This window comes from Prosopis cineraria, unplaced genomic scaffold (assembly GCF_029017545.1).
Source record: "Prosopis cineraria cultivar Desert tree isolate PC_DT_omini unplaced genomic scaffold, ASM2901754v1 PC11, whole genome shotgun sequence".
In the NCBI taxonomy this organism is placed as follows: Eukaryota; Viridiplantae; Streptophyta; class Magnoliopsida; order Fabales; family Fabaceae; genus Prosopis; species Prosopis cineraria.
Window position 1 is genome coordinate 2,273,357 of NW_026555342.1, and position 24,244 is coordinate 2,297,600.

A 24,244-nucleotide genomic window follows, 5' to 3' on the forward strand; every position below is an offset into this window, starting at 1 on the left:
TGCAACTTTCTAGTGTATGTGCGTGTTGATTGGAATCTGTTGATAACTTGATGTATGGTTTAATTTTAATGAGAGTTGAAATGAAAGGAAGGTACATATTATGTACTTTCAAGACACCAATTGACATTTGTTATAATATATGTTACTTCATATATGGTTTAATGGATGCTTGGCTTTTGAAACATTGAAGTAAGGCATTATCCTCCAAGAAACAAGTTTACTTTTGTTGAGAATTACTTGATGCCTTTAACTTTGCTTTGCTAGATTGAACCTTTTTGTTGCGTAGTATAAGGCCTCGTGTAGATTTATTAAGAATTTGTTAAGTTTATTCAGATTAATTCTTCCTTGTTAGTTGAAAACAATTTAAAAATTGTTGGCTGATAAAGGGGGGGAAAAAACGAAGCAATCCCTGTAGTGATTTTGTCCTTCGTTCTTCTCTTTCTCCATTTTATTTTAATTTTTAGTTGAGAGTTATGAGACAGAGATTCACACAAGTTTTAGCATTACAATCTCATGCTTCCTATATAAAAATGGCGGCAAAATGTGAACACAATGATACTGGACAAGAATCATATCAAACAATAAAAATGGTCGCGTATGTGAGCTTAGTGTCACAAATGATATCTTCGTGGCCGTGTAAAGACCAAGATAATGAACGATCCGCTGGTTAGCCTCGCACAATATGGGTAAAGGGAGCGACATTGACATTTGGGTGTGTTCTGCTTCAGTCTTCGGGCTGAGTGCACAACTGGTCGGGGGCTAGTGCCGCCTCCCTGATGAGCCCATGGCAGGGTGAAACCAGTAGGATTCGTATGTGGTAAGGCTTGTCTCGGGGATTATGGGGTCCTCGGGACGCCGCACTGGCGCCGTGTGCTGTGCCAGACTCTTAGCCCGTGACAGAGTGGTATCAGAGCAGGACGTACTTTACTGCCGTGTGCCTGTGGAGTCCCACGTTGGGACTAGTTGATCTCGGCACCGCTCCAGTAGGCTTGCGAAGTGCAGGTAGGTCCAAAAGTGGGGACTCGGGCAGGAAGGTTGGCTGTGGTCGACTCCACTCCTGTTGGCTCGCGGGTGTGAGTGGGTCCGAAGAGTGCAAGACTCGGGTGGCTATTCAGCAGTAAGCTAATGTGTTTGTGGCAGTACTATATGTGCGATCTTTGGGTAGAGTCTTTCTCCCCTAGCACGAGGGCATGCTAGATTGGGTGTGGGAGAATGTCACGAATGATATCTTCGTGACCGTGTAAAGACCAAGATAATGAACGATCCGCTGGTTAGCCTCGCACAATATGGGTAAAGGGGGCGACATTGGCATTTGGATGTGTTCTGCCTCAGTCTTCAGGCTGAGTGCACAACTGGTCGGGGGCTAGTGCCGCGTCCCTGATGAGCCCATGGCAGGACGAAACCTGTAGGATTCGTATGTGATAAGGCTTGTCTCGGGGATTATGGGGTCTTTGGGACGCCGCACGGGCGCCGTGTGCTGCGCCAGACTCTCAGCTTGTGACATTAGGGTCCTGAAAAGCAGAGTGGCTTTGGCCCATAGGCCAACAACAGAGCAATCAGTTTCAGAGCAACCATGGCAGCGAAGCATGAAGTATGCGAAAGTGGGAGAAAGTGGTGGAGATATATTCAATGATCATCCAGAAGAAGTTCAGTCCACTAACATCACTAAATCCGAGGACAATGCACTTCACTTGCCCATCACTCTTTGATGTTGATGATATTGTGAAGAACAACCCAGAAGTTGTCGTGGGGATTATCGCGGCCTAGAATAAGAAAGTCTGTTTTATTATATTAATTTAAAAATAATTTTAGAATTAAGAAATTGACTGATAGGGATGATTGTGAGTAATTAATAGTGACAGTTTATGGTAGTAATTGGTTATGGTTGACAATAATTACCCATAATCAAATATTGTGTGTTAAAAAAAATCATGCAAAAAGGAAAACAATTCAAAGATATTTTTATATTTTTAAAATAAAAAATGATATCAAACAATCTGAATACATACTTTGTTGAAGTTTTGACTAATACATTTATGGTTGAGGTCATGGTGCACATATTCTTGCACGACACTAACTACCTATATGATTAAGGTTACATTTGATTTTTAGTTTACATTTAGTAAAAGTTCATTTGAGAGGTTGAATTTGTTAGATTTGGTAAAAATATATTTTAAATGTGATTTGAATATACTTTTAAAAGTTATCCAAACTAACCCTAAATAACAATTTATGTTTTACCAAAAAAGAAAATAACAAATTATGTAACTATTTAGCATTTACTATTCAGTAACTAAATCAGTTTAATATCTTAACAATGTAGAATAATTGCTTGCATAATTATTGTTAAACTATAATAAAAAAATAATATATTTGATTATATATATATATATATATTTGTGCGTGTGTTCTATCTACTTAATAACACATTATATATATTTATATGGATTAATATCAAGGGAATTATTAAATTAATTTTTTATACATAATTATTCGGTATCATATATTATCATATCAATTTTGAGGATTATCAAGCATAAATAATTGGAATTAGAGATAACTCTTCCCTTGTAATCTTTTTATTCATAAGGTTTATGGGAAAAATTGTTAGATTTCTCAACAGATTAATCATGACATCAGAATGATCATATAATAGAAAACCAAGCTTTCAATTCCTTAAAATCAGTTCCTTCATGAATCATGACCTCCTTTGTTCCATATCCAAATGCTTGCACACGGTGATTATTTATGGATATCATGAGCCTATGTAAAGTTGGGAATATGAATTGGGTTATGAGCTAACCCAAATAACTTGTTATAAAGATCAAGTTGAGTTGGAAAAATATAAATCCATATGAAAATGAATCTTTTAAAGCCTAGATCATATAATTCATGAATCAAATGGGTTATCCCCGCAACTATGTGATTACATTTTTACAAGCCACTATATCATATCAAACAAAAAGTTGGTTTTTTTTTCTTTAATGTGGTCTCTCCTCATGCATAATAGCATTGAGGAAAATTAAAATGCTTTTTGATCAAGTTTGGACCCTTAAATGATTTTCATATATATATATATATATAAAGCAAAATTTGGACATGATCAAGACCATAGAAAATCAAAGCATTTTTGTGGCTGGCTACTCATGACAGAGTCCATAAAGCTGATTTAAGAGCTAAAAAGAGGTACTGGCATCGATTCCTCAACAAACGTTTATCCAACTCAACCTGTACATAGTGAACAAATTAAAGTGAAAATCAGCATAATAACAATACTTTTGAGTAGCGGTGATCTCCAGAACTTTAAAGCTTCCGTTTAAGAAGGATTGCCAACAGATGTGTAGTTTTCCTCAAATTGGCCACACAAGAAGGCCAATCATTCTTCACTTTCTCTACTTCTTTCCTTGCTTTTGTTTGGCCTTCCACCACACGTGACTTGTCTTTCTTCACAACCTCGTACTCCTCCATCAATCGCATGGTGTCTGAAATTTGCTCCTCCTTTTGCTGTTCAAGAGATGAGAGTTTGACCTCACTGTCTTTGAATTCCTTGTCTTTGCTATTCAGTTCAACTTGCAACTTAGAGATCTCCTCCTTCAACTCAGCCATACTCTTCTTGGTGTTGGAAATTTCAGAGACAAGAGTAGTGGCTGCCTCCATTTGTTGGGAATATTTTTCATCTATTAGCTTCTCTTTTTCTTCAAGCTTGTTGAGTGTGTAAATTGTAGCAGAAGCTTGCTTGAAGGAAGACAAGGTAGTTTTGATTTCTTGGTGGAGAGAGTCTATTTTGAGTCTAAGGCCGTGAAAGAGAGGTCCGTTATCAGAACAGTAGGTGGAGAGGAAGGTGAGGGCATTCTCAAGACGATGAATGTGTTCTTCTGAGATGGCTATCTGATTCAGATCCATCTTCAATGAGGACTCTAAGTTTGCAACGGCCTCACTCAATTTGTTATCATCAAAAGCAGCAATTTCAGGAACACAAGGCATTTCAACTTCGTTGTCATGAGCTCCTTCCTTCATCATGCGAAGCAATCTAATAAGATCATCTTCTTCAGTGCAAGTCTCTGCTTGATTCAACAAGATTGGACCCTAAAGTGAATGCAAAGAAACATCAGTTTTCAATCTTTAATATAGTGAGAAGTAGAGATTTTTTTTTAAATCTTTTCTACTGTGTGTATTAGAACGTAACAATAGAAACACCTCAATACATGTACACGTATGATGAATTATATGCTATAAGTGAATAAATTATAAATTTACTAAATACTCTAGAAGTTTAATTTGCTGCCTTAATTAGTCTCATGCTGCGTGAGAAATTGTCGTGCAAGTCAGTTTATTACATGTCGGATTGGAAGGCAATAATATGATTAATTTATGATGCAACAATCTTTAAATACTTTATTTAAGCATTAGTAATTCAAAATTTAAGGACAAAATTATGTCTGGAAGTAATTAATTCAACAAAGCATAAAACTTACCTGTGCAGATGTTGTTTTAGAGGAAATGTCTGATGGTTTTAATTTTGAACCGCTTGGATCTGCTTGAAGAGTTGAAGTAATATTTTGAGGTTTCAAATCATTAGATATTGAAGAGACCTAAAAAATCAACCATAATGAATATAATTAATCGAAATATAAAGTTAGCTAAGCAGTAGTAGCAAAGTTATTAAAATCAACTCCTAGAATGACATTAGTATCATGTTTCTATGACATTAAAGATATAGTCTTGTGTAGATTGTTAACCTTTTCTGAGTCATCAGCATGCATATCAGGTTCTATTTGAGGTAGTGCTTGGTGATCCAGTGTGATTCTCTCAACCTTTCCCTCCTTGGGAATCAAATAATCCTAGATGAGCATAAATGTGCAAAAAGCTCTATCATGTTGTATCATGTAGCATAAATTCAACCTATATGAGGAAGGACATTTTTATTCTTACATGTGAAGGAGTAGCATATTCTGTTGGCGATGGCTTGCTTGATTCTGGATTCATGATTTGATTTGCTTCAATAGCTTCATCTAATTTAGAACCTTCTTGAACACTTGGAATCATTGTTTCCTTGATAATTTGTTGCACATCATAAAGCAGTAAATTAATTAGCTTGCGGTTATTTCTAGTGCCATCTCTTCAAAAGCAATTTGCTTTATTAGCTAATTGAATATAACTAAGGGAGGGCCGTTTGTTGGGAATTTTCTCTTAAACTATCTGCGTTAGCTGATGGAGTTATCTTTGCTGCAGGTATATCAGAAACAAGAACTTGTTCAACAATTTCATTTGTAGCTGCTTTGGTATTCCAAAAGCTTACAACATGTTAATGGAGAGAGAAACTGTTTGTTGTTTTCGCAAGTCTGTTTCATGTCAGGAAAAGGTATGATAAATTTATAATGCAAGTGATTTCAAACTATTATAGTCTACTATTAGTAGCTCAAAATGACGCAATAAAGTATATACTTAGTTTACATGTGAAGACGGTATATTGGATGAAAAATCTGATGGTTTTGATCGTGAATCTTTAAAATGAAAATACAATCTTTTCTCACTCTGCATGAACGTGAATATTTAAAGGGGCACCGTAAATTTAATTCATTTATCTAGTAGAATTGTAAAAGATTACAATCTTTGTTTGCTTGACCATGATTTGATTCTAGGATAAATGGAAAGATGCCTTAGTTTTATCTCTAAAATATAGTATGATTTTCTCTCTTTGTTTTTATTTTATTTTGGTGTCTTTGGCTGTCTTTGGCTTTTCCAAACTATATAGAGAAATTAGCATTAGAAGCAACTCAATATAGACGCATGATGTATACTGTAAGAGGATAAATTATAATTTTTACCACACATATATATATAGATCTATTAAAATAAAGTTGGGCTTTGATGAGATAGCAAGAGTATAAAGTTGAAGTAGCTGAGATGAGAATATTGAGATTGATGTATGGATATATATATGTAAAGATACAATTCAAAATGAGCGAATACAGGAAAAAATGAGTGTGGTACCTATTGAAGAAAAAATGGTAGAAAAACATTTGAGGTGGTTCGAACATGTACAAAGAAGATCTTAGGAGGCACTTGTGAGGAAAGTGAAACAAATGACTTTAAGCCTTGTCAAGAAGGGTAGAGGAAGACTGAAGAGAACACTTTTGGATGTTGTTAAGCAAGACCTTTTAATTAACAATATTTCTAAAAACTTAATAAATGATAGAGCATAATAGTGTCATACAATTCATATAACTGACACCACATAGTGGGATAAGGCTTGTTGTTGTGTGTGTGTGTATATATATATTAAAAATTTATGAAATTGGTATAAAATTAATACCAAACAAACAATGCATTAAACTATAAACTTACTTGTGCCAATTCAATAACGTTTGAAATATCCATGTCTGATTGTAAGCTACCAGCTGGCTCTCTGTGAGAAGCTGAAGTTGCCATTTGAGGCTTCTTTGGAGTAGAGATAGAAGGGATTTGAGACCATAAAAATAAGTGAAGTATCAGTAATATTGCAAAATTAAGTCAATGGGCTGGAAATGGAAAATGTAATAATTGGGAGGTCCATTTACTCTTTGATTTGGAGCTTCATTGGCCATCATACTTTCTTCAAGTGCTTCTTGATCATGCATTGATTCCTTTCTACATGCCACCTAAGCAAATGAATGAATAAGCAATATGAGACCTATTTAAAGCTAACATGGGCGCAACAAACTAAATCTATCTTGGTGGAAGTTAATGGGTATGCGTTTGAGACTTCTGGATCAGAAGGAGTTGTTGAACTTGCTTTGTCATATTTCTCAGGTTGAAGACCTTCACCAACACTTGCTTCGGGATTCTGCATAAAACCAAATCATATAATCAGTTTGACATTTATATGACACTAAAGCATTGAAATATAGTCTTCTATACATTATTGTCATCAATTAACTTTTGTGAATCATCAGGATGCATATCCGGTTCTGCTTTTGGTAGTGCTTCTTGATCTGGTGTGATTCTCTTTCCCTTACCCTCTTTACGAACCAAATTATCCTAAATGAACATAGATATGCAAAAAGCATGATAAAGTTGCATCAGTTAGCATAAATTCAACTTGCATGAGGAAGGACTATGTTCTTACACGTGAAGATTCATTTTCTAAAGGAACAACAAATGCTGTGGGCGATGGCTTGCTTAATTCTAGATCCATAATTTGATTTGGTCTGAGAGCTTTATTTAATTTCAAACATTCTTGAACACTTGGCTTCATTGTTTCCTTGACAATTTGTTGCATAGCACAAAGTAGTATATTAATTTTAGCTTGTAGCTACTTCAAAAAAAAAAAAAAACTTTACTGGCTAGATTTTGCAGAACATAATCAGGTGAAGGTGTTTGCTAGGGATATGTTCTAAAATATCTGAATTAGATGATGGAGTTATCATGGATGGTATATCAAAAAAAAAGAACTTATAAAACAATTCCATTTCCTTATGCTTTGGTACTTCATAAACTTACTTGAGCAGATGCTTTATGGGAGGAAGAATTTGATGGCTTTGATTGTTGCTCTTTAGGATGCAAATCAAGTCCTCTTTCACTCTACATGAACATGTTTGAATATTCACATACCCGCATAAATTTAACTGATTCATCTAGCATTGTAAAAGATGATAATGTTACTTGTAGAGATTCAATTTGTGTAGGAATAGCAAACGGTGCTAGTTTGTTGCATTCTTCTGAATCATTGATTTCATCAGCTTTTACAGCTTCCTCTGACTTTGGACTTTCTTGAACACTTGCCTCTGCTATTTTCTTAATCTGCAACATATTGGAAACCACAAAGAAAAGTTCTGGATTTAGTTTATTGATATCGTATCAAAATTTGGAACAAACTTTGAGGGAAATATATTTGCAGGCTTCATATGTTAGATTATAGGGAAGGATAATATACATACATTTGGGGAACCATTATCTTGGTCTACTCTTAGCCAATCCCTCTTTATAGCCTTCTCTGACACTTCTCTTAACCTCTGAACAATAACCAAATATATTAAAAAAGATGAAATGGCCTGAAAGTCTTTCAGTAACAAAAGGTAAATCATAGAAGGCAAAGTGGAAAACGTTGTGAATTAATTTGTAGCAAGTTAAATTAGTAAGGAAGGCAATTGTATTCTTCTTTACATTCAAGAACTTAAAACATTTAGACTGGTTTTGTGTGTGAATCTTTCTTCCTATATCCATTTTATTTTGGTACTTACCTCAAGAAATTGTTCGAAAAGATTATCTACATCCATATTGCCCTTTTCACTCTCAGAATTTCGAAACCAGTCCTCATATCCTACCAAACAAAACAATTCCAGGGCAGATATAATTAAATATCATTGCAAAAGTGTGTGTGTAGCAACTGTAAATATAATTAATCAATCTTTTGGATGCGTACCTTCAGCGAAATCAAAATTAATTGAGGTTAAAGAGATCTTGGGACAATTCTCCACATGACGGTATATCACTGTCTGGAAATCAATTCCAGGGCAGATATAATGAAGGTTTGGAAGATTATTAAGGACTATCACAAAGAGTTTTGGGAAATAGTCCTTGATGACCAGCTTTTCTGTTGTCCCCTGCTTCCATCCAAATACTTGCTCAAGCTTTATAGCATCATTTATCATCAACATGGAGAGCTGTGGAAGCCTACCACTTGTGGCGAGAGAGAATAAACATTTTAACATCTCACAATCTGTCACAATAATCCTATGTAGATTTGGGAAAAAACATTCTTGATGATGCGGATCATCATCATCATCATCATCATCCTCAATGATGCGCTCTAACTCTTCACAATCTGATACCTCTAAGTGTCTCAAATATGGGAGGCTTCTCGAGATAGATGAAGGCAAGATAAATTTCAATTGGTTGCAATCATTAATTGTTAGCTTGAAAAGATTTTGAAACCTCAGATAGTTCTTTGGTCCAACACATATGTTCTTTAAGTTATCCAAGTCATCCAAACTCAGGGTTTCCAAACATGAATTCACAAGACTTGCAATTTCAAGTCTTTGATAAAAAATTACTTCCAAGTCCAAGGAAGCTAAAGCAAGATGTTTCAAACTGCACATGCGCATCCCAATTACCTATATCATAATACATATTAGTATCAATCAATCATAAACTAACTAGTAGAAAAACGATCAATTGGAAACTAAGAGGGTTAATTAATTACCTCTTTTCTTGAGAGTTGTTCTTGTCCTTTATGCCCACCGACAGACAAATCTGTAAGAGATGTTATAGCAAGTTGTGGGCATCCTAATCCAAAAGAGATATCATTCAGGGAGAACGCTGTCACATAATAGTGTTCAGGGCACACACGGACCATATTTGGTACTCCTTTCAGGCATAGTTTGGTCAGAGCTAGGAGATGAATCTCAACATCATGATTGTGGTAATCAAGTGAATTATCATCACCATAAGATTTTCCAAACATATATTTCAACTCACGAGCCTCCTCGATAAGCACAGATTGCAAGTGCACAAGGCTTGTAGAACAAGAAGCTGGAAATATAGATTTCAACTTGTCACATCTATAGATTTCAATAGAGTGTAAGTTAGGAAAGATGGAGTTGGCATTCATATCATCATCATGACCATAATGCCTCTCGTCAGTTACAATATGCTCTAGTGTATCACACCGCCTGACTTCTAATTTTTCCAATGATTTCAACGATGAGGCAATGGATACAGTAAACAATGATGTTAACTTGGTAATACCTCCTATCTTCATCTCCCTTAAAGTGAATGGGTATAATGGTGGAGTAAAAATTCCGTAAGCTGCATTTCCAACATATTTCTCCTCCTTTAATTCCTGTAATATTTCATACAATCATCTTCAATAAATTAAAATTGTATGTGTTAACTTGTAAATATTTTATTTTTTTGGTTTTCTTGTAAGTGATGCAAGTCCAAAATATTGGCACAAAAAATAAAAATTGAGACTCACAATATTAGAATTGGAGAGTTGAAGAGATATTTTATAAAATTAAAGAATAAAACTTATATAAATTAGTTAGAGGATTAAGGAGGCTTTGCAAATATAACCTATGTTATAAGATCAAATTAAGCAAACAGCTCAACATTTATTATATTTTGTATTATTGCTGGTTTATTATATTTGTTAATGATATATCATTGTATATCAATAATAAATCCTTCACAAATTTTTAAATTTTAAATAATAAACTCATTGCATATCAATGACAAACTCTTTGTATATAAATATAAATTAGTCACACCCCAAATTTTTAAAAATTTGATCCATATTTTCTAGGCACAATATTTTTTTTAGTTAGTGGGCCAATTTATCTGAGAATTGATGATTTAAAGGTGCACTTTTAATGATAAAATTTGATTTCCCCACTTTATAAAGTGGTATAGTTGAAGAGTCATAAAGTAAATGTTGGTTCATGCAGTTTTCACACAAGCATTAGTTGATCCCAAATCTTAGTTACAATGTCTTTTAGTGGCTCAATCTTTAACAATAAAAGAAAAAAAAAGGATAAAATAGCATTTTTTTCCCCTTAAAGTATTCTCTGAAGGCTCTTAACACTCTAAACTATTAGTTGTAGCAATTTTACCTTTAAAATAATTAGAATGGAACATTTTTTTCCATTTTTATTAAATTAACGGTCAACATTAAAGTTTCAGTTAATATTTCTAATAGTCAACACTAGAAATTTGATAGCAAAGGCAAAAATACTCTGCTTTAATTACTTTAAAAGTAAAATTACTCCAATAAATTGTTAAAAATGTTGGGCACTTCTTGAAGAATACTTCAAGGGAAAAAAATGCAATATATATATATATATATATATATCATTGCTTGTTGAAATTTGTTAATAAATGAAATGAAACCACAAAAATATTCTTTCCTTAAGAAGTAAAATACCCGGAAGTAAGCAATATTATGGCCCAACCTTTCGCTCTTATGTAATGAACTCCACTCTATTAATTTTAATGTAAACAAATGTACGTATTATTAATACAATTCCTACACTTCAGACAAATATATAAATTCATCTTTAATACATTTAAAATGTGTATATATCATATTTAATTTTTTTTCTTTTGTCCCCCAGGAGAGCTCGTAGCACCATAGGAGGACGTGAAAACACGAGGATGAGACATTTCAGATCTATATTAAAAATTATACACAAATTGGAACTTGTAAGTTTGATATGAAAAAATAACTTGTAAATGTCCTGCCCCAAGCAGCATATAATGGACAAAGTAACTAGAACATTTTCTTTGCAATGCAGAAAATCTATTAATTAATTCTTCATTCAAAAAAAAAGAAACATTAATAAAAGTGAGAGGGAGGAACATGTATGTGTACCTGGGAAGTAGTGGAATCAGACTGAGTTGCCTTGGACATAGATATATCATCTTTATTTGAAGTGCTGGATTTTGGCAGAAAACAACATAAAGGACCCCAAGCTACATTGCGACTCGGACTCTTGTCTTTTACTTTTGACACCTCACTTGTATTTGCTATTGATTTTTTTGGGAGACGACATTCTGGATATATATCCACAAATTCTGGAACATCCTCAATAGACATTGCTTTCAATGAACGTAGTATGATTTCTTTTTGCATTTGATACAACTCTCCCTCTCTTGGATATTGCCCAAATATGTATTTTATGTTGTCACATTCTGAAATCTTCACACTTTCTAGTAATGGAAGATCTTCGCACAAACAAACTGGAAATATGAATTCCAATTCTTTGCACCTTGTGACATGGAGGAGTTTCAATTTGGGAAACATTGATTCATGACTACTCTTTGGATTAGATTCCTTATCATCCACTTTCTCCTCTATTGATGATCCCTCGTCCCTTAATATGCATTTCAGCTCAGAACATCTTTTTATCTTCAATGTTGCTAGTTGCTTTAGAGTCTGAGCAATAGACAGATGAAAAATGCATGCCATGGAACAATTGTTTATTTCTATCGACTTTAGGTTACCCAACTCTAGCTCGCCCTTAAATAATGTGCTTTCTAACATTTGACAATCCTTTAACTCCAGCTTCTCTAGTTGCTTGAGAAAGCCGGCAGGATAACGGCCACAACATATTTCGCTTATATCCACCTTAACAAGTTGCAATTCAACTAACTTGGAGAAGACATTCACACTAGATTTAAGTTGAGGATTCTCAGCATGGCCCAAACACTTTATTTCAGACCAAGATGTCAATGAAAGCTTGATTACGTCATTCATAGCTCCATGTTCCATTGAAACAATGCCAGGAATAAGACTATTCTGACCCATTTCAATATCTCCTTTTAACTCTAGAATCTCTACTCTTGCTGCCAATGATTTAATCATTTCTTTAGAGAATATTCTTTGTAACTTTGCTGGCTTGAAACTTTTTTTTATTGAAGCATCCAATTGAAGAGAATAGAAATCAGAGAAGTCACCACCATCTATATGATATCTTTGATATTCTGGAAGAAATGTAATTTGAGAAACCTCTTCATCCTTGAGCATATGATCCTCATTCAAAACATAATACAATTCTTCTAGTTGTGAGCATCTTGCAATCACTTCAAATGGATTATTCCCTTCGATCGAGCAATGTATCAAGCCTAGAAATCTTAATTTTTTCAACTCACTAACTCCATTTGGCAGTTCAATTATTGAGCAATTAATCAATTCAAGAATTTCCAGCATTTGTAAATTTTTCAGCAGAGATATATCACCTAATTCCCAATTGGTAAGAGATAGGGTTATGATATTTTCTAGTAATTGAATTGATTTTAGCAATGACAGAGCTGAAGTTCTCCCAAACTCAATCTTAGAAAATAAAAACAACACCCTAAGACTCTTCATACTTCTAAAGAATCCACTTGGAACTTTCAAAGAACCAATTTCATTGATCCATATTAAGAGAACCTCAAGTTTGCTTCCATCAAAACAATTCGAAAAGTCATCTATGATCCAAGATGAATATTTCATATTCTCCTTCAATTTTTTCTTAGAATCCTCGATTACTTGAATCTCTTTGTTTGCAATCTCCATGGCTACTTTTCGAATTACATCATGCATCTTTACACGTTCTTCACCAGCCTTCAATAGTAAAGAAGAATTAATGAGTTTGTTTTTAGCCATGTGCACTTGACTTCTTGCTGTACAATAGTTGTCAACTTCTCCAAATAGCCTTAAACCTATAGCAATTTTGCTTAAAAGCTCAATAGGTATTTGATAAGCTTTTGGAAATATAGCACTCAACAGGAAGAGAACTTGAGCTTTTTCATCTTTTAAATAAGCATAGCTTAACTTCAAAGAATTATAAAACCTCATTGCATCTTCATCATCAATCTCATGGCTTGATGGTTCATTACTTTTCAATGCTGTCAAAGCATGACCCCATTCATTTGTATGCAAGTCTCTTAAGGTTTTTGCCACTGCTACAACTATAACTGGTAATCTTCCACACTCATTCACAATATCTAGTGCCACTTTCTTTGAATCTTCAGGACAATCCTTACCATTTTTAATAGCATGAAAAAGGAAAAGATCCAATGCATCATTCTTAGGTAAGGCAGCTAGCTGAATACTCTTTTGGCATCCCATCTTTGTACAAACGTTCTTATAACGTGTGGTTAGTAGAACATTGCAGGTACCCGTGTGATGGAAGCTTGGCTGAATCCCTAGTTTCTTAAGATCGAGCTTTTCCCAAACATCATCAAGTATTATGAGTATCTTTCCAGCATTTGTAATCCTGGTCCATATTTGTTGTGCGTGTTCTAATTGCTTCTCTTCCTTTAATGGCAATCCCAATTTCTTTGCAATGTCATCTCGAATCCTTTTTTCATCCATTGGAGTAGACACACTAATGAAGATGACTTGATCAAAGGGTTTTGATTCAACTAGTGTCCCAGCTTGAATTGCCATTGTGGTTTTCCCCGATCCTCCTATCCCTTGCAATCCAATTATATGATTGTTTTCATCTTTAAGCACCGCTATAAGTCGATTAAATTTCAACCTTCTGCTCTCAAATTCCATAAAATCTTGTGAATAGTAAGCCATGCCTGGAGCTGCAGCTGAACGTGCAATTCGAGGAAAGGTCTTACGCTCTTCAAGTAGTCTCGGAATATCTTTCATTGTCGCACTCTCCAACTCCTTGGCTCGCGGATATTGGGAAAAGCAATTGATACACAAACCAAACCATTTATTTGGTTTGGTGTCTTTTTGAATAATCTTTTCCCCTTCTATAAGCCAGTGCTGAACTACAGGCTCAACTTCAGTTTCATTTCTTGTTTTGGCTTCTTCTATTTCTTTGTGCACACTCTTCATTTCAGCTAACAACTTTCCTCTCGTACTTTCAAAGTCTTCAGCATAACTATTGTAGCAACACAAATACGGAAGTTCCTTCATTCCTAAATTGACCACTATTTCCGTACATGTTGTCGCAACATTGGCAGCGGTCTCCCCCATCTAACATACATATGAGACTACCATTACAAAAATAACTAGACCAAGGTATACGTATCTATTACCCGACTAATCCAATGCAAGATTTTTACTGCATGCAAGTGGGATTATATATGGCAACTAACAATTCACATTTTATAATTCAATCAAATAATGTTGAGATTATAACTTAAATTTTAATAGTCCAGTCTAATTATTTTTAATGATTATGTTAGCTTAAAATTATCATATTTATTTCATATTTATAATTAAAATTTTAGGGGACATTATTCATTATTATCCAAGTTATTATTTTTAGTTTTTTTGAAGCTCTATACATATCTAGTGATTCTTGTACAAATGAAATTATTATTATAAGCTGTATTTTATAATTGAGGAATTTTTCACTCTCATTATCTATGGCTATTTTATCCCTCACATTGAAGGTTTTTTCCATGTTAAAATTTGTGTATCATCTTCTATTATTCTTCTTTTTAATTTCCAATTGTGTACTGATTCTAGTCCTATATATAAGTCACTTCTAACTAGAACTGATAATTTAAGCCAACTCAAAAAAGCTAATCCTAAATAATATTTTTTAATGTTCAAGCTTATTTGAGTCAAATCAAATACGGTCCACAAAAATTCTAGCTGTACCCAATCAAGTTTAAACTTGGCCTAAATACCCCAAAAAAGTTACTTTTAAAAAAATATATTAGATATTAAGTAATTTTAAGTTTTAGTTCATTTTATAATGAGAGACCATAAATTTGAGTACATTTTTATGTGTATTTTCTTAAAAATCTTTACATTGTCATATTTGTATTTTTTAATTTATAAAATACTTTATTTTGAAACTTTAAAACCCACATAATATGTTTTATATTAAATTTTGGGAGATTAGTTGCAACTTATTATAATCATCACCAGTAGACTACAAAAGGTGAATGTAAAATCTGTGCAACAAGCTAAAGTCTTTCCAACATTCTATACGAAAAGTCATAGCATTGAAATTTTTCACTTATTAGTATCAAATTTTTGAAACTCAATGTGAAATTATTCCACCTACATATGTATTAGTTAAGTATTTTTTTTCCAATTTTTTATTTTATTTTAAGAGTTAGAACATCAGTTGCGAAATTTTTCACATATTAATGTCACTTTTCAGGAAATCAGAATGAAATTTAGGATTTTGTTACAAAGATTTTGGATTGCCAAATCTTAAAATGTAAAGACTTTTGTGCTTAGCCTAATGTACTTGATATATTTTTATGCAATCAAATCAAGATATGTAGAATTTAATATGTTAATCATATTAATAATAAAAATTTATTATAGAATAAATTATCTCTAAAAATATATATGTCTTGATTTAATTGAAAATAATATAAGGTTTAGTATATAAGTTTTTTTTATAAAACAAATATTTAGTTATTAGAGTATTCTAAAGGGTCGACCATTTAAATTTCATTTTAATTAATGATCGGGCCCAAAACATGGGAAGTACGTTTTTTAAAAGGCCACTCATTAATGGAAACTTCAAAAGTATGAATTAAAAAGGCCACTTGTTGATGAATTGTGAATTAATTTGGTGCTTTATGGTCAATCTTAAACTCCTAAAAAAAAAACCTCAACATTCCACTTTAACTCTTGAAAATTTTGACTTCAAGGTTAAAAAGAATCATGGACAAACTTGTAGGTGATCATCAATTTTTTCATCATGGGGTGACATAGCAGTGATAATTTTATTATTGTCTAAGAAATCATTCACTCGACGAAGACCAAGAAGAATAAATAGGGAATGTTGTTAAGGTGGATTATGAGAAAGCTTATGATGGAACTGAATGACAATTCATCCTCAAGACTTTAAGGAGGGTTAGTTTGGATGAGAAGCTTTGTCAACTCATTGTGGAGTGTATCAAAATCTCCTCAATGCAAGTACTCTAAAACAAGGAACTGTCAAATCTTTCAATTCATGTAGAGAGATTAGCACTAGTGCAAAATATAATTTTAGTGACACAATTTTGGAAGCAGTTATGCAAGGAACTGTGGTAATAATATATTGAAGAGTAAAATACTTTCACCACCATTCTATTTTGCCTAAATACATAAACATATTCTCTATTTTAAAAATATATAATTTAGTCTAATCTATTAACTCTATTAAGAATATTTTAAAAAGATTCTTAAAACATATTTTTAAATATATTAAAAACAAATTTTATTTACTAATTTACCCCTCACCCTAATAAATCATAAATTATATTATTTTTGACAAATAAATAATTTCATTGTGAAATACATGTTTACAAATTTTAAATTTTAAATTTAAATTATTTATGTAGTCTCTCAACTTATATCATTTTATATTATGTGAGAAACAAAAATATATATTTGAAATATGTTTTTAACAATTTTAAAAAATATAAATAAATAAGTTTCAATAAATTTGATAAAAATTAAAATTTTATAATAAGATAAAATTAATAAATTTTATAATGCAATAAAAATTTCAAAATGTATTTATTTTATTTTTTTTAGTTGCATAAAAATATATTATTTTTTCAAATATATATTTTTAGATAATTCTTATGTTAAAGAGGGGCATTTGTATCAAATTAAAAGTTTAAAAAGAAGACTTAACGATCAACTAATGGTTGGATGAATGAAAATAAAATTTCAAATATACAAGGAAGGTTCATGTAACATATATGTTAATTTTAGGGAAGATTTATATGAGTTTTTAAAATAAATGAGAGGTTTGTGTAATTAAGATATTATCGAATGGTGGTTAGTGTATTTTACTCTAGATTGGATGATGGATATGTAAATAAGTGGAAAAGGAGAGTAATTAATGGTGATAGTTAAAAAAATAATTGTCTCCAAAATGATTGATAAAACAAAAATATGTATGTAACAAATTCCAATTTCTTTTTAAAATAAAATTAGGAAATTTTATAGTAATCTCAATATTGTATATTAATTTTAGATAAATTGAAAATTTTTATTTATTAAAAATTTATAGAATATATGTTTAATATTATATTATATAAATATATAACTAAATAAGTTATTTACGTAAATTTAAAATATAAATTATAATTTTAAGTTTAAAAAAATATGGCAATCATGATGATCGTTATTTGGTCTTATTTCAGACATATAGTATGTCTGAAATAAGAGCATGAATTATTTGCTTGCATGAGAAAATATACTGGTTTTGTTCTTTACAATGGAAAGTAAGCAAAAATATGAAGGTATTGATTGAATTGTAAGTTTTTTGAATTATTATTTTGTGAAATTATTAAAATATAATTAATATTTTCTTACGTGTATATACTTGATTAATATATCCTTAAAGATGTATTGGAAGTTAGCAAAAAAGAATAGTAGTTAAGTGGGTGTATATGCTAGTAAGTATTCAAATTTATTCTCTAATTAGAATAAATATTATATTATTGACTTTATAAATTTTATTATTTTATTTTGCTAATAGTGTGCTTAACAACTAGGAAATGTAAGATGTGGTTATTATATGATACTTTTCATTTATTGAGATATTGTTCTCACCCTTATGGTTATATTTTATAAGTGAAGACTTTGATAGGGGCAAAGAGAAGGAGGAAACCATCAAGAACTTGGAGTGCTAGATTGTATAGCTCTCTATTCTTTTGGGTTTGTGTAACTGAATATATATTTATTCTAACTTAGGACATGTATCATTTTTTGTGGTCACTTGCATGAAATTATGATGTTTTAGTATATTTCAACAAGATATTGTAATGTAATAGAGATTGTTGTAAGAGGCTAAAATACTAATTGCAGGTGTCATTATTTTGTTGATTGCATGATTATGGTTGGCCATAGATAAGTTATTGTGAATATGCATTTACCCCTTGGATGAATGTTAATTCATGGTTTTGATGGCCAATTCGTGTTTAAATTGTGTGTATGTGAATATGTCTACTTTATTAGGTGCATTATGGTCTGAATAAGGGGGTTCAAGTGGTTCCTAATCTATTGGCATTTGATTTAAAGTTATGGACACCTTTAGGCATGTTTTGAAAGGAAAAAGTGTCTTTTTGCACTCATGTATTCTATTTTTAAAGTGATGGTATTTCATTGTAAAACTAGTGCCAATTATTAGGAAGTGTAATTAGCTATGTGTAGACACTTGAATTGCCCGAATTGGATGTTGGATGGCAAATTAGTGTGCTCTAGAAGTTGGTCTCGGAGTGCTGTTATGATAGTAGAGGCGAGCCACGCATAAGTCACAGCAAGAGGAATCCCCACTTTGTGCCATCTGCCTCAACGAATGACACGTGCGTTGCGGTTATAGCGCATGTTGGACCTTATCCAATTTTCTCTTGTTTGATGTATGATGGTGGTTTTCCTTTGCCATACTTTTGTACCTCCTTTAATTATATTTTTAACTATTATTTGAGCTTAAACATTTTCTAAAAAGAATTTTCTTGGGATCCCAAAATTTATTACTTTTGAAATTTAACCCTTATTTGTTATGGTAATCTAATATAGGATTTGCTTAATCTCTTAATCATCATAATAGTGTCATGTGCTGTGTTTTGGAAATGTTGAAGAGGGCATTACAATTTGATATCAATTTCACAAGTTTAGAGACTAGCATACATTGAGTTTTGTACTTGTATTATATTTGTTGCATTCATGTATAGAAGCTGGCAATATATAGTTGTTGCAATTTATCTTCCCTTTGCATAGTTGTCTAATTTCTACCCTTATCTGCTTTGTGGTTGCTTTTATCCTTAGGAGGAGGGAATATGACAAGAAGACAATCTGTTAGGACTGCTACTATTAGTAATCCATCAAACACGGATGTGATACCTAGAATAATGAGATACCACCAGAGAACCACATTCTTGTTGGACAGAACTTAGAGCATCCTAGGAATGAGCTATAAGGTAACGAGGCTTTGTTGATTGAGATGAGAGAATTGATGAGAGAAATTCATTATACAGTAAGGGAAGAGAGTAAAAGGTGATAGTAGGACTGTTGAGAATGAAGAAGAAATGCTTGAGGAAGATGAAGCCTATGAAGAAAGTATACCCAATCAATTTGGGCTTTGGGTGGTATTAGCCCTTAAACTTCTATTGACTGGGTATGGAAGAGTTTCTCCTAGCCACCCACCTTCAATGGGAGCATGAAAGAAGGCGAAGTAAAAGAATGGATTGAACACATTGAAACTATCTTTAAAGTAATTCCTTGCTCAGTAGAACAGAAAGTTACATTGGCTTTAATGTTACTTGTGAAGGAAGCCAAGCACTGGTGGAAATCAGTAAGGCTAACAGGTGGAGCCCATTGGACTTGGGATGAGTTCAAGTTAAGATTCTTTAACTTCTATTTCTTGGTGGCTTTCAGAGTGGAAGAAGAAGCTGTAACATCTTGATTTTCTAATCTTGTGATTAGTTGTTAATCAAGGGTAAAATGGTAATTGATAAAGGATTAGAGATTTAGATGATTAGTTTTTGATTTGTATCTTTTAAATGAATAGATACGGGTGAAAGGATTACATTTCAAACTGAAGCAAGTGCACATGGTGTGAATTCTTCTCACTGTGCCATGCGCCACGGCACATAGACTAAAAAAAGATATCTTAATTCATGAAATTTCATGAGTTTCAGAAGGGAAAAATCAAAAAAGACATGAAAGGGAGAAGAAAGGAGGAAAGGGTTAGCTAAGGAAAGCATTTTCAAAGCATTGGAAGGTGCTTCTGATCAATAACTTATCAGGTAAGCTATATATAACCCCCACTTTCCATTCTACCATAATTTCTCTTGGTATGAGTTATAAAGAAATGGAATAAGGGAAATTTTAAGGGTTTGCTTTTTACTTGATAGTAATAAAAGATTCTTGGGAGTTAAATTAGAACTTTGCTACTAGTTTAGAGATGAACAATAAAGTTTTGAATCGTAGCCTCAATTTGGCCTTAATTTAAAGGAAAATTAGGGTGAAAATCTTGTTTTGCCGAAATAAGATCATTTAAAGTGATATAAAGTGGTAATCAGGTGGTAACTAGCTTAAAATGGATAAATGAAAAGGAATAGATGGTTAATTATAGCCATAGTTAGTAATTATGTACTTTTAGTCAATTTGAACCAATTGATTGATAATGTCAATTTTGTGTAGATTGGCATATCGCATGTGTAAGTAGAAAAGCGAGGTGTGTAGAGACGAGTAGTAATTGAGAAAGTATAACAGGTAATCTTTCTAGTGACAGAAGGGTCGGGGTAACTGAATAACTTCGGTTGTTTGACTATTTATTATAACTCTGTGTGAATATACTATCTAGTACATGAAATTGTTTTTAAGCTAAGCATGGTTTCTGGTATTTTGTGAATGTTGCATGAAAATGGCTTTTGATTAAATAGATGGGTTAAAACATGTCATTTCATACTATATATATGTATATATGTTGTGGATACATGTATGAATGTGGAACCTATGATTGGTTCGGAAAGCATGATCATAGGGGTGAGAGTTCACCTGTATGAAGTGTAGTGAAAGCCCATATGGCCTATGTTGGAGAATTGTATCTCCTTAGTGTTTTTTCGAGGTGTGGTATTGGAGATTATCTCCTTAGTTCCTATTAAGGTGTGATGTTAGAAATTCGGACTCCTTAATATGAATGTGATGCAGTGTTGGAGTCAACAACACCCCATTATATGTATTAGGGAAAAACATAGTCCGAAAGTGAGATAGAGCACCTTTTGTTGGTGATTCTACCACTGAAGGTGAGATTAGGGCCAATGAGATTGTATATTGGTCTAAGACAAGTTTATAGTTTCAAATCAGGGTAATTTAGAGGTTCGATTTGTAGTGATCATGCTATAGGTTAGTCAAGCGGTGAAATGTGGTGATCATAGTTTAAAAGCAATGAAAAGTGGTGAAAGTGGTGAAATGTTATATTTAAGTGATTTGAAGTGAAACATATGATATATGTTATGTTTAATTATATATTATGCTATGCTTTCATATAGTTGCATGTGATAGTTGACAATAGCGAGTTATTTTATTATTGAAATTTTTATCTCACCCCATGGTTATATTTTACAAGACAAGGCAGTGATCAGGGTAAGGGAAAAGAGTCTGGATCAGCATAGTAATGTTGTGGCTATGAGAACCTCTAAGTTTTGTGTAATGAACTAGCTTGATATGAATATTGTATATATATAAGTTATCATAAGATTTGCAAGCATGTTTGAAATTGTGAATTGTCAAAATATTATAGTGAATTCGTGAATCTTAGCCCATATGTGGAGTTTTTTAGTAAAATGATTAAAAAAGGCTAAGATTTAATTGTATACATGTTGTGAATGCATATAGTGGAGATTTTATGGTGATTTTGTAGTGAAAATAGCCAAGCGAGTCAATTTGTGCTAAGTTATGAAAAGTTGTGTTTTGTGGAATAGGCTGTTGAGTGGCCAAATTTTGATATATGTATATGTATGTGAAGAAATATGGTCAATTAGATATATTAAGTCCTTTTAGATCTAGAATGATATAATGAGATTAAAAGATCGATTTGAGCATTAGGTGTGCAAAATTTTCAGAAAAAGTGACTTTTTGCACCCGAGTGTCTAAATTTTAATTGGACTATTAGATCATATCTAAACCTATCTCATTAGCTAGCTTATGAGATGAGTTTCATGTGGGTGCTTTAATACTCCAATCGAACATCATATGTGAAAATGATGCACGCTGAAAATTCTTCATTTGAGATGTCAAATGACAGCTACAAAATCAAGCATGTGTGCTATGGTGTATGACTTAGAGAAGGTTTGAGTGTATGGCTCTGTATCACATGTAGCGGCACGTGTATTATATGTCGTAGCGCATTGCCCCTAATATGACCTTATCTCCTTATTTTAAATGCATGCAATGAATGATATAAATGCATTTGATTTTTTTTTTTTTACGCATTCTTGGCCCAAGCTTTTCAAACAAAGAAATTGATTATCATTTAATGATTTTAGTGTGGTGATTAAGTTAATCCTTCCTAATATTGAGTGGATATTAGGAAAGGTTACAAAAGCAAAGTTTCACGAGTTTACACAAGGGAAGTTAGATGAAGACTCAAATTACCTCTTGGAGAAGGACAATTCTAAGTGCACGGTAGAAAGACTGTTAGAAAAAAATGAGGCCAAAATATCAGCAACAATTGACTTCATTTGAGATCATGTCTTTTAATGAGATGTGCAACAAGTTGAGGATTACAACGAGAAAAAGAAGAGAAGCAAAGACAAAGAAAAGAAGAGATAGTCAAGGAAGGTTTTTTCAGTCATTTAGCCCTCTTAGTAAAATTAGTAAGAGATCTAACTTTAGCTTTGGTGGCTTTGGGAATTTTAGGAAGTAGAGAATATTTTAAAAGGGATTGCAATCCTGAGGATCTTTCCAGAAGAGTAATGGACCGAAGAATAATACTGGGGGTTCACAGCCATCTAATCAAGCTTCTACAGTGCCTGTTCCTACTCTTAATACTACCAGAACTCCTCAATGTATGAAATATAACAGATATCACATGGGTAAGTGTTGGTTATATGTCAAATGTGGCAAAACAGGATAAATTGCTAGACATTGTGAGTAAGGCAGAATGAGTACATCAGAGCAAATATATACTATTTTTAGGAGGGTATTTGTTTTGACAAAAGGAGGCTGATGCGTCTCCAAATCTAATTTAACGTAAAATTTCTCTTTGTGGATGTGATATCGATGCCTTGTTTAACTCAAGTGCTACCCATTTTTGCATATCAAATGATTGTACCTTGAAACTGAAATTGTTTGCTTATAAATTACCTCATATGATAAATATGTCTATGCCAACAGGAGTTTCTATTAAGACCGATCGTGCATGTTTAGGCATTGACTTGAATTTGGAAAATTGATTAACTACGATAGATTTGATTTGCTTTCCTGTGACTTGAATTGTCTTTGTACACGACACTTATAGTGAATCCTAATCAATCAAGATTCTTATCTGTAATGCAAGCAAAGAAATACATTTAGTACGGTTGTTAGCCTAAATGGTATTCTTCTCTGTTCATGCTGCTTATGATGGAGGTATTGATAGGATTGGGGTAAATAATGAATTCCTTAAGGTATTCTCAGAGGAAGTGTCTAGATTACGACCTAAAAGAGAGGTGAAATTTACAATTGATCTGGCACCTAAAATTGAACCAATCTTTAAGGCTCCTTACTAAATGTTGCCATTTAAATTGACAGAACTCAAAAAGCAAGTAAAGGAACTATTGGATAAGGGCTTCATCTGTCCGAGTGTATCTCTATGAGGATTGTGCATATTTTTTATTAAAAAGAAGGATGACAATATTAGGCTTTAAACTGATTATAGGAAGTTGAATAGGGTAACTGTGATGTACAAATACCCATTAACTAAGATTGATGATTTACTGGATTAATTAGTTAGGACTTCGGCATTCTCTAAAACTGATTTACATCGGGCTATCATTAGTTGCAAGTTAGAGTTGAGGATGTACCAAAAACTGCTTTTTGCACCAGATATGGTCATTATGAGTTTATCTTGATGTCGTTTGGTTTGACAAATGTTTTGGCAATATTTATGGACTATATGAATCGGATCTTCTTTCCTTACCTAGATAAGTTCTTGGTAGTGTTCATAAATGACATCCTAATATACGCCAGAGATGAGGAAGAACACGTAAAACATCTTTGTACAGTCCTATAGATCTTAGGATGGCAATGTAATGACCTAAAAATTTAAATTGAATGTTTTTCCTTCCTTATTGATATTTTATTTAATTA

The 24,244-nt window shown here is 32.7% G+C and overlaps 1 protein-coding gene across 11 annotated transcripts in view; it reads right to left on the reverse strand.

Annotated features, from left to right (window-relative positions):
- Positions 1-3,106: 3,106 nt before the first annotated feature.
- The window catches only part of LOC129285700 (uncharacterized), a 30,245-nt gene continuing 9,107 nt past the window's right edge, over positions 3,107-24,244 (reverse strand). For 2 of the 11 annotated variants that reach the window (XM_054921488.1, XM_054921487.1), the window contains 15 exons: positions 11,351-14,455; positions 9,185-9,823; positions 8,405-9,095; positions 8,223-8,302; positions 7,920-7,994; positions 7,645-7,788; positions 7,483-7,563; positions 6,901-7,020; positions 6,746-6,826; positions 6,561-6,641; positions 6,349-6,441; positions 4,933-5,052; positions 4,740-4,841; positions 4,476-4,592; positions 3,107-4,086 (listed from right to left, as the gene is read on the reverse strand). In XM_054921488.1, the coding sequence (XP_054777463.1) occupies positions 3,304-4,086; positions 4,476-4,592; positions 4,740-4,841; positions 4,933-5,052; positions 6,349-6,441; positions 6,561-6,641; positions 6,746-6,826; positions 6,901-7,020; positions 7,483-7,563; positions 7,645-7,788; positions 7,920-7,994; positions 8,223-8,302; positions 8,405-9,095; positions 9,185-9,823; positions 11,351-14,455 (6,312 nt within the window). In that variant the 3' untranslated portion in view covers positions 3,107-3,303. The remainder of the gene's footprint in view (positions 4,087-4,475; positions 4,593-4,739; positions 4,842-4,932; positions 5,053-6,348; positions 6,442-6,560; positions 6,642-6,745; positions 6,827-6,900; positions 7,021-7,482; positions 7,564-7,644; positions 7,789-7,919; positions 7,995-8,222; positions 8,303-8,404; positions 9,096-9,184; positions 9,824-11,350; positions 14,456-24,244) is intronic. The other 9 variants (XM_054921498.1, XM_054921491.1, XM_054921494.1 and 6 more) reach the window with 9 other exon arrangements.